Below are 15934 nucleotides of genomic sequence, written 5' to 3' on the forward strand. Positions count from 1 at the left end.
GCTATTTAATTTGCTATACACTATACACGTGCTTATGCTACAAATTTAATTACATTTAACAAGGTTTATGTTCATTAACATAAAAATAGATGTATCAATTTCTACTTCGTCCCATCAAAGGCTAAAGAAATAAGCTTACCCAATGCGCAACGTGGCGCCATACATAGTACCACTAACGAGCGGTGAGTGGACAGAAGCACGCATCTAATCATTGGCTATTTAAATTGCTATACATTATACATGTGCTTATGGTACAAATTTAATTACATTTAACAAGGTTTAGGTTCATTAACATAAAAATAGATGTGCCAATTTCTACTTCGTCCTCTCAAAGGCAAAAGAAATAAGCTTCCCCAATGCGCAACGTGGCGCCATACATGGTATCACTAACGAGCGGTGACTGGACAGTAGCACGCATCTAATCATTGGCTATTTAATTTGCTATACATTATACATGTTCTTATGCTACAAATTTAGTTACATTCAACAAGGTTTATGTTCATTAACATAAAAATAGATGTACCGATTTCTACTTCGTCCCCTCAAAGGCAAAAGAAATAAGCTTACCCAATGCGCAACGTTGTCGCGTCCCAAGCGTGGGTATTGCGAGGGATTGGGCGACACGGTTCGTGGATGGGATTTTAGCCGGTTTACCGTAATGAGAGGGAGACTTTTGATCTGGCTAAGATGTATAATCCCTGGTTTTCACAAGGCTAGGAGGGTGATAGAAATTAAAGTCGTGATAACTTTAACAAATTGCAGTTTATTCTAAGTGAATACAAATCGCCCTATCTGACGGAGGTTGCACTCACAGGAAGACCAAGTCTAACACAGAGACGGTGACTGACTCCACCGTTCCGACTGCCTACTAGAAGGTCTGCAACGTTTCTTAACACCCTACGTTAGAGTCCCGCGGCTACGCCCTGACGCTCTCCAGCGACTATCTCCGGCTGCCTGCCTACAGCCCGTTCCCCATCCCTAGTCGGCTGCTGCTATCTAACTCTTCGCCCTCACCCGACACGACAAGACTTAGCTCCCCAGAGCGGCGTGCTCTCGGGTTTTGTTAGCGTTTCCCCTTCGACCCCGCCAGCGCTTGGCCTGACGTAGCGTCGAAGGCAACGTGCCCTTATTTGGTATCGTTAAAACATTGTTGTTGCTATTGTTCTTCAGAGGCTGAGTTTAGGGGCAGAGGCGCCTCTCCATATATGGTCACGCACTGCGTCCTGAGCCCTTCATTGTCTCCTCATGACGTAGTGTGGTCCCCACCAAGGGCCCTCTTTCTTTCTCTCTCCACGCCCAGACCTCTCTCTCTAGCCAGGAATGCTTACTGTTGATATTCTTAAATGAATGCTTATCATGAGTCCCTGCACAGACCCTCGTTTGTATCTACCGGCTGTTTACTTTCTTATCAAAGCACCCAGCTGCCCTGCAGCTCGAGTGCCGCCTCGGCTGGCCCTTCTGCCACGCCTGGCGTCCCACGCTACAATTTTAACTTCGTCCCACGTACTATTCTTAAGGTACTGCAATTAGACTTGGCTTGTTCCTGCGGTTACAACACCTCCCCCGCCAGGGAAATTGGCGTTACTCCTCAGAGTACCGTCAATTGTGATTCTCTCATTTTATTTGATTACATTTTCTTAGTTACATCAACACTTCATATGTTTCTTTTTCTTTCATATACACTTAATTCCATTAAGTTCTTTGTGAGACAATCATTTTATACATACATTTATCAAGATACACTTTTCTTCTCTTTCTTTTTTTTTTTTCTTCAATTCATTGCTACAACAATTATTTATCAAACATACATTCATCAAGGTACATTTTTCTTTTTCAGTCATTGATACAATTACAATCAAGGCACATTTTTAAACATTGATACAAAATACCATTTTCATTCAACAAATACGTACAGTTTCCAAAATGGACAAAACACTAAAATTGATTACACCTTTTCATAAGACACCTCTAATATATTTTACCTTTTGATTTGACTTAACGCCTGTTTCTGAACAGAACTGAATCTTCTTGGTTTTTCCCACATCTTTCGTATATTACTACCTCTTCTGTGTCTTTATTAGCTTGCCTTCTGCTTAAGCTAGTCTCTGGATATTGATTTACTATAGTGTTTCTTATACATACTTTTCCACAACAGTTACTATCGTCAAAGTACTTCCACAAACTATTGAAGCATTTCTTACAGCATTTACAATTTTTACAACAACATGTTATTACAATAACAATGACTATTGCTATAGCTATGTATGTAGTTACTGAGTAATGGGTAAAGTATCTGGAGTATTTTAGTTCCTCCTTCTGCCTTTCGGCCATCCACTGGACATCGTCCAACCTTTTCCCAGCGACTTTCAAGTCGTCTAATTGTGTTACTACCTGCTCTAGTGGTAAATCTAGCGTTAACATTGATACATTCTTCTTTTCTTCGTTTACTACACAACAGTCAAATTCTAAATTAATTTGAGGTATTATATCCTTCTTTGTTATGTTACTATGAATTACTCTATCTGTTTGTATGAACACTCTCGTTCCATACCCTTTACATTTGCTATAAAAACTTATCTTTCCTACCCCTTTCATTAATAAATCCTTCGGGGGTTCTTTTCCACATAATACTGTCAGTCCTTCTTCCTTAGGAGCTACATATAGCCATTCGTTACTGTTTAGATGGGTCCAAAGGCTCTGATTCAGTGCGACTATTTTTCGCACACAATCTTCCGGAATTTCTCTTACCGGTTGTAATAACTTGGCTTCGCATTCCTCATGGTCGAATGTCGATAGCAACGCGAATGACTGTCTGCACAGTTTTTTGTTCTTACTCAATTCTTTACATTTCAAATCATCCGCAGAAAGTTTCGCGTACTGCCTTTTGGATTCATCTATCAGTAGAAATTCTTTCTCTGGCTGTATGTATATGTACCTCCCTTTCATATTTGGGATCTCCTTTGGTAATGGAAGAACTCTGTACAAATTGAAATTATTATTGTCTATTAAGGGGATATTAATTACGTACCCTAGTATGCTACCGGAAATAAAAACATCTAGATCGATTATTCTTAACAAGAGGTAGCCTCATGACTCCGCGAGAGGAACAGGAAACTTCACGTCCTTTAATTCGTCTCGGATTAAACTTAGATACTTCACAATTTGTACTGGATTAATGATGTGAGGCTGAAGTACTCCCTTTTGAGCATTTACAATGGCATTTATCATTTGCTCGTACTCTTCTTCGATTTGGCCAAACACTGCCGCTAATTGCAATACTTGTTCCGTTACAGTGGCAAAAGTTGCTACCCGTTTGAAACCTATATCTGTCTCCTTTACGTATTCCTTCATGAACCTTTCTAGTCTCTGCATGCCTGTTCTTAGAATGTGTTCGTTTGATTCTAGTGTATATACTGTTCTGTTTACTCCTGCTAATGTGGCCCTTACCACTGCCACTTGTTCCTTAGTTAACCTCAGCAACCCTTCAGAGTTCTTTTCCATAGCATCTATTCTTTCCTTATAGTATGCTGCGTCTGCTTCGTCCAATGTCCCGAACAGTATCTTACTTACCTGTCCGACGAAGTTGAATACTCCTCTCTTTCTTCTGGTTTCGTGTTTTGTGAGTTGCTGTACGAGTTGCTGTAACCCTGTAATCTTTTCTACGTGGTGTGTAACTTGCTGATCTAATACTCTACATTCTATTAATCCAACGTTTAGTTGTTTCAATGTGTCACGGCACCTCTGTACCGCTGCCTTACCGTACCTCTCTGCTTTTTGAAATCTTTCTGTTATTACATCTAAGTTAACATATGTGACTATTCTCCATGTGGTACTGTATATCTCTATTTGTCCTACGTGATCGTAATACAGTCCTGATGAACTTGGTATTGAGGTTACTTTGAATTCGTTCGTTTCTTATCCTGATGCAACGAAGCTGTATGTTGCTACCACTATGATGAGTTGCACCACTTGCCACTTGAATGCCATACCTGAAATTTTAAAAGAACTGTTTCAGCCTGTTGGCATGTACTTTTGTTTCTTTGTTTCTCTTAACTCTTATAACTACGTTAGGACCTTCCACTTTTAACACTTCAAATGGACCTCTCCATTGCGAATCCAGTTTCCGAGATCTACCACGTCTCACTGATTCGTCGTGTAATAACACCTTGTCCCCTACATTAAATTCTTTTGGATTCTGTTTCAAATCATACTGTCCTTTACTGATTATCTTACTCCTTATAATAGAATCTTTAGCCACTCGATGGGCTTCCTGCATTCGTGCTCTTAGCTTATTTACATACGAATCATAATCGTAACTTACCTGCGGTGTTTCTTGCTGCAGTACTCCTGGTATGTTAACCTTTCTTCCGTACATTAACTCGAATGGTGTATAACCTGTGCTACTGTGTGGTGTAGTATTGAACACAAAAATTGCATACGGCACCCATTTGTCCCATGAACTTTGATCTCCTGTTACAAAGTGTCTGAGATATTCTACAATTGTTCTATGGCTCCTTTCTAGAGCACCATTTGACTCAGGGTGGTACGCTGTAGTATTTATACGTTTTACCTTCAACAATTTACATACACTTTTAAACACATCACTCAGAAAATTTGATCCTTGATCTGTTAACAAAACTGATGGAATCCCATACCTTAATACTATATTTTCTACAAATGCTTCTGCTACAGTTTCAGCGTCTTGCTTGCCAATAGGGACTGCTACTGTGAATTTACTCAGATCGTCTTGGAATGTTAGCATGTACTTTTTCCCTGTACTAGATACATCTAGTGGACCCACTATATCCATTGCACATTTTTCAAATACTGTTTCAGCTGTGTCTGTAATTTCTAAAGGCATCCTTGTTTTCATTTGTGTGTTTTTGTTCTTTTGACATGATGGACACTTCCTAATATAATTTTCAATGTCCCGCTTCATTCCGCGCCACTGCTTGTACGCTTTTATCCTCTTTTTGCTGGTGCCCTCCCAAAGGATTATCGTGCATCTCCTTTAATATACTTTCCTTTTCTTCGGGGCTAATTTCCTCATTACTATTTGTCTCCTGGTCTATCTCACCTGACACTTGCGCTTGCCGCACGTTTACGGAACTCTGTTCCGCCTTTTCTTGTGCTACGGAGGTTCTTTCTGCCTCCACATTTCGCTTTAAACTTATCTCTTCCTTTCCTTCCTGCCTTATCCGGCTTAACGCGTCCGCATTACTATTTAGCCTTCCTGGCTTATATACTACCTCGTAGTCGTACTCTTCGAGCTTCAGTCTCCACTTTAGGAGCCTCGAACTCGGATCCTTCACACTAAATATCCATGTTAGTGGCTTATGGTCTGTCACCACTGTGAACTTCCGTCCATACACATATGGTCTGAACTGCTTTACCGCGTACACTATAGCCAACAACTCTTTTTCTGTTGTACTATAGTTCAGTTCTGCTTTGTTCAGTGCTCTGGATGCATATGCAATCGGCAAGTCTTCGCCAATCTTTTTCCCTTGCGATAACACGGCTCCCAACGCTGCGTTACTCGCATCCGTTGTGATTATAAACGGTTTCGTAAAGTCGGGATACTGAAGTAACGGAGGATTCACTAATTTCTCTTTCAGTTCCTCGAACGCATTCTTCTGTCGTTCTCCCCATTGGTATTCTACTCCTTTCTTTAAGAGCTCATGGAGAGGTTTCACAATTTTGCTGAAATTTGCAATGAAACGTCGATAGTACCCTATCAATCCTAGAAACCCTTTTAGTTCTTTTGTTGTTCTCGGCTGTGGGAAGAACTTCACCTTCTCCACCTTTGCCATATCCGGTGATATTCCCTTATCCGTGATACAATGACCTAGGAAGATTACCTCCTTCCTCAGAAATTCACACTTGTCCGGTTGCAACTTCAAATTGTGCTCTCGCAACCTGTCAAATATTTCCCGGAGTTTTTCGTTATGCTCCTGCAGGTTTTTCCCATAACATACTATGTCGCCCAAATAGACAAAACATTTAACACCTTGTAAACCTGCCAATACTGTGTTCATCAGTCTCTGGAAACATCCTGGGGCTCCTTTCAGTCCCATCGGCATTCTTTTGTATTCGTAATGCTGATAGTTTGAGCTGAATGCCGTTTTCTCTCTGTCCTTCTCGTCCGTCAATATTTGATGGTACCCGCTTGCGAGGTCAAGCGTCGAGAAGTACTTGGCTTGCCCTAATTGATCCAGGATATCGGAGATATTCGGCAGTGGAAACGCATCGCCTACCGTGATGTCATTTAATTGTCGGTAGTCCACTACTATTCTCCATTTCTGCTTGCCACTTGCATCCAACTTCTTTGGAACTAACAGTAACGGTGCGTTCCATGCGCTCTTGCTTTCGACAATTATGTCATCCTTCAGCATTTGTTCTATCTGCTCTCTTAGCACTTCCTTTTGCGCTTCAGGGATCCTGTACGGTCTAGCGTTCACTACCTTCCCCGCGTGTTCTGGCGCAATCGGTATTCTATGTTTCACTGCAGAAGTATAGGACAGTTTGTCCCCTGGTAGATGAAATACATCTCCGTACTCCGTGCAGACCTCTGCTAGAGCGCTCTTTTCTTCGACATTCAAATGAACCATTCTGAGTTGCCTTCGCAATACACTAGCACGACTTTCCGTCTTACCTACTGCTTCAGTGCTACATTTTACTTCGCGTACTTTCGCTATTCTTTCTAACTCTTCCGTTACGAATCTGACATTTCCTAGTCGAACTCTGTCCTCTGACACGTTTAATGCACTTACTATGCATTTCCCATTTCGCACTTTTACTAAGGACTCTGGTACATGTACCCCTTGTGCAATCTCCTGCCTCGGTATGACCATTTCTCTTTCGATTCCCCGTGGTACCTTTCCGTCCACTTTCAACAACATTATTCTTTCTTCCCGGGGCCCTATCTCCCCGCCTATTTCTGAATCTGCTTCTATCTCTTGTCCCTTTGGTTCTTCCTCTACTACTAAGGGTATATCTCGCCCTTTTAGTCTTATTACTTTACCCGCATAGTCCAGCTTGACTCTATGCTGTGTTAAGAAATTTCTTCCTATCAATCCGTCGTACGGAATTTCTAAACCTCTACCGTACACGTGAAATTTCTGTTTCACCTTTTCAGATCCGTCTATACTTAAGTTTATTTGTACCGTGCCTATTGTGCTAACGGCTTCACTCGTTACACCTTTTAACCGAAGCTTTTCTGTTTCATTGATTCCCAGCCTACTCTTTACCGGAATGCTCGTCCTCTTTAATAAACACAATTGTGCTCCTGTGTCTATTAGCAACTTTAAATACTTCTTTAGTTCTACGCAGTACAACATTACCACGTCGTTTTCTGTTGCACAGTCGATTACCCTCACTATGGGTTTACCTATTGCAACAAGGCCCGACTGCGCGGCCTTGCCGCCTCTTAGTTTCCCTGTACTACCTTTCCTGTTTTGCTCGATACTGGCACCCTGCCTTTTCTCCAGGCGTGCCAGGGCCCTTCGTGGCAGTCTTTCGCGCAGTGGCCCTGCCGCTTACACTTAAAGCATGCAACATCTTTTACTCTTGTGCACGGAACTCCGCAGTTCCCTGGTAAATTACACTGTGGACATCTCCACTCTCGTAACCCTCCATCGGTTTCTCTATGATTCCCTCTGAATTCCCTTACATCTATCGGGTGAACTTTCCTTAACCGCGCCCTGCATTCCATGTCTGTGTGTCCCGGCTTGTCACACCCATAGCAAAAGTTTGTAAATTCTTTACCTGTCATGGCTCGTACTCTATGCTCTGGCCTGCTTTTCCTACACTTGCTCGCTATGTGACCTCTCAGCCCACAATTGAAACATTTTAACTCTTTACTTTCTCTCACGTTTTTTACAGCTTCCTTATTTCTAGTGTACGTTACCCTCGGGGCTAGTCCCCGCTCTCTCATGGACAATATCGCACTCTCCTCCTGCAGTGCCAACTCCACTGCTGCTGCCAACGTGATTTCATCGCCTCTACTTCTCACTATGGTTTGTATTCTGTCATTACTTAAACCCTGAATAAAACACGCTCTTCCTAAGGAGTCAACTAGTTCTATTGCACCTTTCAAGTTTTCTCTGGCCGTAACTCTGTTTACCGCTTCGCGAAAGTCTCTCTGCATTTCATCAATTCTGCTTGCCCACATTGCTATCGGTTCCCCTTGTCCCTGTCTGGCTTGGAAAATTTTACATGCGTAGTAGTCTATAGTACGCTTACTGGCATAATTTTCCTCTAAAACGTGTTTCACCTCTTGCCACGTACCTGTGCGTTCACGCACCTGCAATCTCGACCTGGCCTCACCGGTTATCTTTGCTTTCACGAACTTCAATAACGTTTCGTGTTCCTCAGGCTTTACTAATTCAAAAGCTGCATCGACATTTTCGATAAATTCTCTTAATTCCTTCTTGTTCCCTTCGAACACTTTCGACACAATACATAGGGCCTCTTTCACTGACATTTTACCACTAGTGGAGGATGACGCAACTTCATTATTTAGGGGCATCTTGAATAAGTTAACACTTTACACAACAAAATACAATATTCTTAATACAGTTTTACAATTACCGCTTCTCGTGTGGTGCGCCGTCTGCTCTGTTGGCTCGCGTCGTCCTGCGCTGCTTCGCGCTCTCCTTGTGCCCGCGCTGTTCCGCGCTGTTCCGCACTGCTCCGCGCTGTCTCTGCTGTCTCTGCCCCCGCGCTGTCCCGCGCTGCTGCGATGCGCCGGCCGCCGCTCTGCTGGGCTGTGCCGACCCCGTCGCTCTCCTCGGCTGCCGCTGCTACGGCTGCTGCCGCTTCTGCTGCTGCTCGGCCCGGACCCTCGGACTCGAACACTGGCTGCTCAGGCACCTCTGTGTCTCGTCGCTCCGCGTCGCGTTGCCGCTGTCCTGCGTTGCCCTGCACCCGCGAGGACTACCTTTCTGGACTCTAACGTACTGGTGCTACTAATGCTGAAAGTTGCGAGTCGCCACAACTTCCTGCCAATTGCCACAGTCGCTGTAGCAAAATCTAATGTCTCTGCCTCCTATTTGCCTATGCGCCTTTGTGATAACCCCACACCTGGCACCAAAAAGTTTTTATTTATGTCGCGTCCCAAGCGTGGGTATTGCGAGGGATTGGGCGACACGGTTCGTGGATGGGATTTTAGCCGGTTGACCGTAATGAGAGGGAGACTTTTGATCTGGCTAAGATGTATAATCCCTGGTTTTCACAAGGCTAGGAGGGTGATAGAAATTAAAGTCGTGATAACTTTAACAAATTGCAGTTTATTCTAAGTGAATACAAATCGCCCTATCTGACGGAGGTTGCACTCACAGGAAGGCCAAGTCTAACACAGAGACGGTGACTGACTCCACCGTTCCGACTGCCTACTAGAAGGTCTGCAACGTTTCTTAACACCCTACGTTAGAGTCCCGCGGCTACGCCCTGACGCTCTCCAGCGACTATCTCCGGCTGCCTGCCTACAGCCCGTTCCCCAGCCCAAGTCGGCTGCTGCTATCTAACTCTTCGCCCTCACCCGACACGACAAGACTTACCTCCCCAGAGCGGCGTGCTCTCGGGTTTTGTTAGCGTTTCCCCTTCGACCCCGCCAGCGCTTGGCCTGACGTAGCGTCGAAGGCAACGTGCCCTTATTTGGTATCGTTAAAACATTGTTGTTGCTATTGTTCTTCAGAGGCTGAGTGGAGGGGCAGAGGCGCCTCTCCATACATGGTCACGCACTGCGTCCTGAGCCCTTCATTGGCTCCTCATGACGTAGTGCGGTCCCCACCAAGGGCCCTCTTTCTTTCTCTCTCCACTCCCAGACCTCTCTCTCTAGCCAGGAATGCTTACTGTTGATATTCTTAAATGAATGCTTATCATGAGTCCCTGCACAGACCCTCGTTTGTATCTACCGGCTGTTTACTTTCTTATCAAAGCACCCAGCTGCCCTGCAGCTCGAGTGCCGCCTCGGCTGGCCCTTCTGCCACGCCTGGCGTCCCACGCTACAATTTTAACTTCGTCCCACGTACTATTCTTAAGGTACTGCAATTAGACTTGGCTTGTTCCTGCGGTTACAACAACGTGGCGCCATACATAGTATCACTACCGAGCGGTGACTGGACAGTAGCACGCATCTAATCATTGGCTATTTAATTCGCTATACACTATACATGTGCTTATGCTACAAATTTAATTACATTTGACAAGGTTTATGTTCATTAACATAAAAATAGATCTACCAATTTCTACTTCGTCCCCTCAAAGGCAAAAGAAATAAGCTTACCCAATGCGCAACGTGGCGCCATACGTAGTATCACTAACGAGCGGTGCCTGGACAGAAGCACGCATCTAATCATTGGCTATTTAATTTGCTATACACTATACATGTGATTATGCTACAAATTTAGTTACATTTAACAAGGTTTATGTTCATTAACATAAAAATAGATGTACCAATTTCTACTTCGTCCCCTCAAAGGCAAAAGAAATAGGTTTACCCAATGCGCAACGTGGCGCCATACATAGTTTCACTAACGACCGGTGACTGGACAGAAGCACGCATCTAATCATTGGCTATTTAATTTGCTATACACTATACATGTTCTTATGCTACAAATTTAATTACATTTAACAAGGCTTATGTTCATTAACATAAAAATAGATGTACCAATTTCTACTTCATCCCCTCAAAGGCAAAAGAAATAAGCTTACCCAATGCGCAACGTGGCGCCATACGTAGTATCACTAACGAGCGGTGACTGGACAGTAGCACGCATCTAATCATTCGCTGTTTAATTTCCTATACACTATACATGTGCTTATGCTACAAATTTAATTACATTTAACAAGGTTTATGTTCATTAACATAAAAATAGATGTACCAATTTCTACTTTGTCGCCTCAAAGGCAAAAGAAATAAGCTTAACCAATGCGCAACTTGGCGCCATACGTAGTAACACTAACGAGCGGTGACTGGACAGTAGCATGCAACTAATCATTGGCTATTTAATTTGCTATACACTATACATGTGCTTATGCTACAAACTTAATAACATTTAACAAGGTTTATGTTCATTAACATAAAAATAGATGTACCAATTTCTATTTCGTCCCCTCAAAGGCAAAAGAAATAAGCTTATCCAATGCGCAACGTGGTGCCATACGTAGTATCACTAACGAGCGGTGACTGGACAGTAGCACGCATCTAATCATTGGCTATTTAATTTGCTATACACTATACATGTGCTTATGCTACAAATTTAATTACATTTAACAAGGTTTATGTTCATTAACATAAAATTAGATGTACCAATTTCTACCTCGTCGCCTCAAAGGCAAAAGAAATAAGCTTACCCAATGCGCAACGTGGCGCCATACGTAGTACCACTAACGAGCGGTGACTGGACGGTAGCATGCATCTAATCATTGGCTATTTAATTTGCTATACACTATACATGTGCTTATGCTATAAATTTAATTACGTTTAACAAGGTTTATGTTCATTAACATAAAAATAGATGTACCAATTTCTACTTCGTCCCCTCAAAGGCAAATGAAATAAGCTTACCCAATGCGCAACGTGGCGCCATACGTAGTGTCACTAACGAGCGGTGACTGGACAGTAGCACGCATCTAATCATTGGCTATTTAATTTGCTATACACAATACATGTGCTTATGCTACAAATTTAATTACATTTAACAAGGTTTATGTTCATTAACATAAAAATAGATGTACCAATTTCTACTTCGTCCCCTCAAAGGCATAAGAAATAAGCTTACCCAATGCGCAACGTGGCGCCATACATAGTATCACTAACGAGCGGTGACTGGACAGAAGCACGCATCTAATCATTGGCTATTTAATTTGCTGTACACTATATATGTTCTTATGCTACAAATTTAATTACATTTAACAAGGTTTATGTCATTAACATAAAAATAGATGTACCAATTTCTACTTCGTCCCCTCAAAGGCAAAAGAAATAAGCTTACCCAATGCGCAACGTGGCGCCATACGTAGTATCACTAACGAGCGGTGACTGGACAGTAGCACGCATCTAATCATTGGCTATTTAATTTGCTATACACTATACATGTGCTTATGCTACAAATTTAATTACATTTAACAAGGTTTATATTCATTAACATAAAAATAGATGTACCAATTTCTACTTCGTCCCCTCAAAGGCAAAAGAAATAAGCTTACCCAATGCGCAACGTGGCGCCATACATAGTATCACTAACGAGCGGTGACTGGACAGTAGCACGCATCTAATCATTGGCTATTTAATTTGCTATACACTATACATGTTCTTATGCTACAAATTTAATTACATTTAACAAGGTTTATGTTCGTTAACTTAAAAATAGATGTACCAATTTCTACTTCGTCCCCTCAAAGGCAAAAGAAATAAGCTTACCCAATGCGCAACGTGGCGCCATACGTAGTATCAATAACGAGCGGTGACTGGACAGTAGCACGCATCTAATCATTGGCTATTTAATTTGCTATACACTATTCATGTGCTTATGCTACAAATTTAATTACATTTAACAACGTTTATGTTCATTAACATAAAAATAGATGTACCAATTTCTACTTCGTCCCCTCAAAGGCAATCTGTCTTGTGACAGCCAGAGCGAGAGCACCAGCAGCAGCGAGTACTGTTTGTATAAAGCGTTTATTTTGCATTTTGTTTACGACCATCCACTAAGGAAGGGATTCTATTTGTGTTTATCTGCTCTGCATAGTAACTAACTGTTCTAGATAAAACTTTACGTAGTTTTCGTTGTAGATTTCTTAGTGTTTTCTTGATCGTTTAGAACAGAAAGCGCGCTAAAACCGTCTTTTGTTTGTTTCGCGGCCGTTAGCCACTAGTCACTTGAATCAGCAGTTGTCTTGTGACAGCCAGAGCGAGAGCACCAGCAGCAGCGAGTACTGTTTGTATAAAGCGTTTTTGTACTTATTTGCTGCGCTTAGCTTTTAAATAGTTCTTCTGGGAAAACCTAGCGTAGTTTTCGCGTCTCGTATTTCAGTGAGTGTTTCTTGATTATCAGAGTAGCTCATCAGAAGATTATCTTGGGAATTTGTCACCGTATAGAGTAGGGTAAACATAGTCATGTGTAGGGACTGTGGTTGTTGTGAGCGGACGCAAGGAGAATTGGCCACTCTTCGGGGGCAGGTGGAGGCTTTGTCTGTTAGGCTCATCGGGCTCGAGGCGCGGGCGTCGGCTCGTAGTGGCGTTGGGGCAACTATGGTGAGACCTATGCCTACTTCGGTGGCCTTGGAATCACATGGAACCCCTGATGTCGCTGCGTCTTCCGGCAGTGAGCATCTTACCGGTCAGTCATCACTCCAGGGTGAATGGCGGACAGTGGTGGGCTCGCGCGTGCCTGGCCGAAAGGCAAAGGTGGGATCTGGCCGCGTGGCAGCTGCCTTACCCCTTTTCAACAGGTACGGGGTGCTTCCTAGTGGTGATGACATCGTTTCCGAGCCACCACAGGATGCCTCGCCTGTTGGGCCAGTGGCCGATTCTCCGGCAAGGTCCCGACAGTCACAGAGGGCGGGCCTATTAGTTATAGGGAGCTCCAACGTTAGGCGGGTTATGGAGCCCCTCAGGAAAATAGCGGGTAGGTCGGGGAAGAATGCCAGTGTGCACTCGGTGTGCTTGCCGGGCGGTCTCGTCCGTAATGTGGAGGAGGCCCTTCCGGCAGCTATTGAACGCACTGGGTGTGACCGGCTGCAGATAGTAGCACATGTCGGAACGAATGACGCCTGCCGCTTGGGTTCTGAGGCCATCCTTGGTTCCTTCCGGCGGCTGGCTGATTTGGTGAAGACAACCAGCATAGCACGCGGAGTGCAAGCTGAGCTTAATATCTGCAGCATAGTGCCCAGAGTCGATCGCGGTCCTCTGGTTTGGAGCCGTGTGGAGGGTCTAAACCAGAGGCTCAGACGACTCTGCGACTATAATGGTTGCAAATTCATCGACCTCCGTTATTGGGTGGAGAACTGTAGTGCCCCCCTAGACAGGTCAGGCGTGCACTACACACCGGAAGCAGCTACTAGGGTAGCAGAGTACGTGTGGCGTGCACACGGGGGTTTTTTAGGTTAGAGGGACCCCCCCTTGGGCGAAACGATAAAATACCTGACGGCTTACCAGAGAGGACATTATCATCGTTGATAAAGAACGTCCGTCCTCAGAGACCAAAAACAGGAAAAGTTAACGTAATATTGGTAAACTGCAGGAGTATCCAGGGCAAGGTTCCTGAATTAGTATCTCTTATTGAAGGAAATAGTGCGCATATAGTATTAGGAACGGAAAGTTGGTTAAAACCGGAAGTGAACAGTAACGAAATCCTAGACACAGAATGGAATATATACCGCAAGGATAGGATAAACGCCAATGGTGGAGGAGTATTTATAGCAGTAAAGAATTCTATAATATCCAGTGAAGTTATTAGCGAATGCGAATGTGAAATAATCTGGGTTAAGTTAAGTATCAAAGGTGGGTCAGATATGATAGTCGGATGCTTCTATAGACCACCTGCATCAGCAACCGTAGTAGTTGAGCGCCTCAGAGAGAACCTGCAGAACGTCGTGAAGAAGTTTCGTGATCATACTATTGTAATAGGGGGAGACTTCAATCTACCAGGTATAGAATGGGATAGTCACACAATCAGAACTGGAGCCAGGGACAGAGACTCTTGTGACATTATCCTGACTGCCTTGTCCGAGAATTACTTCGAGCAGATAGTTAGAGAACTAACTCGTGAAGCTAACGTTTTAGACCTCATAGCAACAAATAGACCGGAACTTTTCGACTCCGTGAATGTAGAAGAGGGTATCAGTGATCATAAGTCAGTGGTTGCATCAATGACTACAAGTGTAATAAGAAATGCCAAGAAAGGAAGGAAAATATATTTGCTTAACAAGAGTGATAGGGCACAAATCGCAGAATATCTGAGTGACCACCATCAAACGTTCATTTCTGAGGAAGAGGATGTGGAACAAAAATGGAAAAAATTCAGAAACATCGTCCAGTACGCCTTAGATAAGTTCGTACCGACTAAGGTCCAAAGCGAGGGGAAAGATCCACCGTGGTATAACAATCATGTACGAAAGGTACTACGGAAACAAAGAAAGCTTCATCATAGGTTTAAGAGTAGTCGAATCATAGCTGATAAGGAAAAGCTGAACGAAGCGAAAAAGAGCGTAAAGAGAGCAATGAGAGAAGCATTCAACGAATTCGAACATAAAACATTGGCAAACAATCTAAACAAGAACCCTAAAAAGTTTTGGTCATATGTAAAATCGGTAAGCGGATCTAAATCCCCTATTCAGTCACTCGTTGACCACGATGGCACCGAAACAGAGGACGACCGAAGAAAGGCAGAAATACTGAATTCAGTGTTCCGAAACTGTTTCACTGCGGAAAATCGTAACACGGTCCCTGACTTCAGCCGTCGCACGGACGCCAAAATGGAAAATATTGAAATAAACGATATCGGAATTGAAAAACAACTGCTATCACTTAGTAGCGGAAAAGCATCCGGACCAGACGAGATACCCTTAAGATTCTACAGTGATTATGCTAAAGAACTTGCCCCCTTTCTATCAGCAATTTATCGTAGATCGCTGGAAGAACGTAAAGTACCTAGCGACTGGAAGAAAGCGCAGGTCGTTCCCATTTTCAAGAAGGGTCATAAATCAGATGCGAATAATTATAGGCCTATTTCGCTTACGTCAATCTGTTGTAGAATAATGGAACATGTTTTGTGTTCTCGTATTATGACGTTCTTAGATAATACAAATCTCCTTCATCATAACCAACATGGATTCCGCAAACAGAGATCATGTGAAACTCAGCTCGCCCTATTTGCCCAAGAAATTCACAGTGCCGTAGACACTGGCGAGCAGATTGATGCCGTAT

General features: G+C 43.3%; 1 protein-coding gene and 1 pseudogene across 1 annotated transcript; both read right to left on the reverse strand.

Annotated features, from left to right (window-relative positions):
- Positions 1-7426: 7426 nt before the first annotated feature.
- Positions 7427-8527, reverse strand: LOC124620092. The gene has a single exon (XM_047146761.1). The coding sequence runs from the start codon at positions 8525-8527 to the stop codon at positions 7427-7429; it is 1101 nt and encodes a 366-aa protein (XP_047002717.1).
- Positions 8528-8568: 41 nt separating this feature from the next.
- Positions 8569-15934, reverse strand: part of LOC124620093 — a 98208-nt pseudogene continuing 90842 nt past the window's right edge.

The sequence above is a fragment of the Schistocerca americana genome, chromosome 6 (genome assembly GCF_021461395.2).
Source record: "Schistocerca americana isolate TAMUIC-IGC-003095 chromosome 6, iqSchAmer2.1, whole genome shotgun sequence".
NCBI lineage: Eukaryota > Metazoa > Arthropoda > Insecta > Orthoptera > Acrididae > Schistocerca > Schistocerca americana.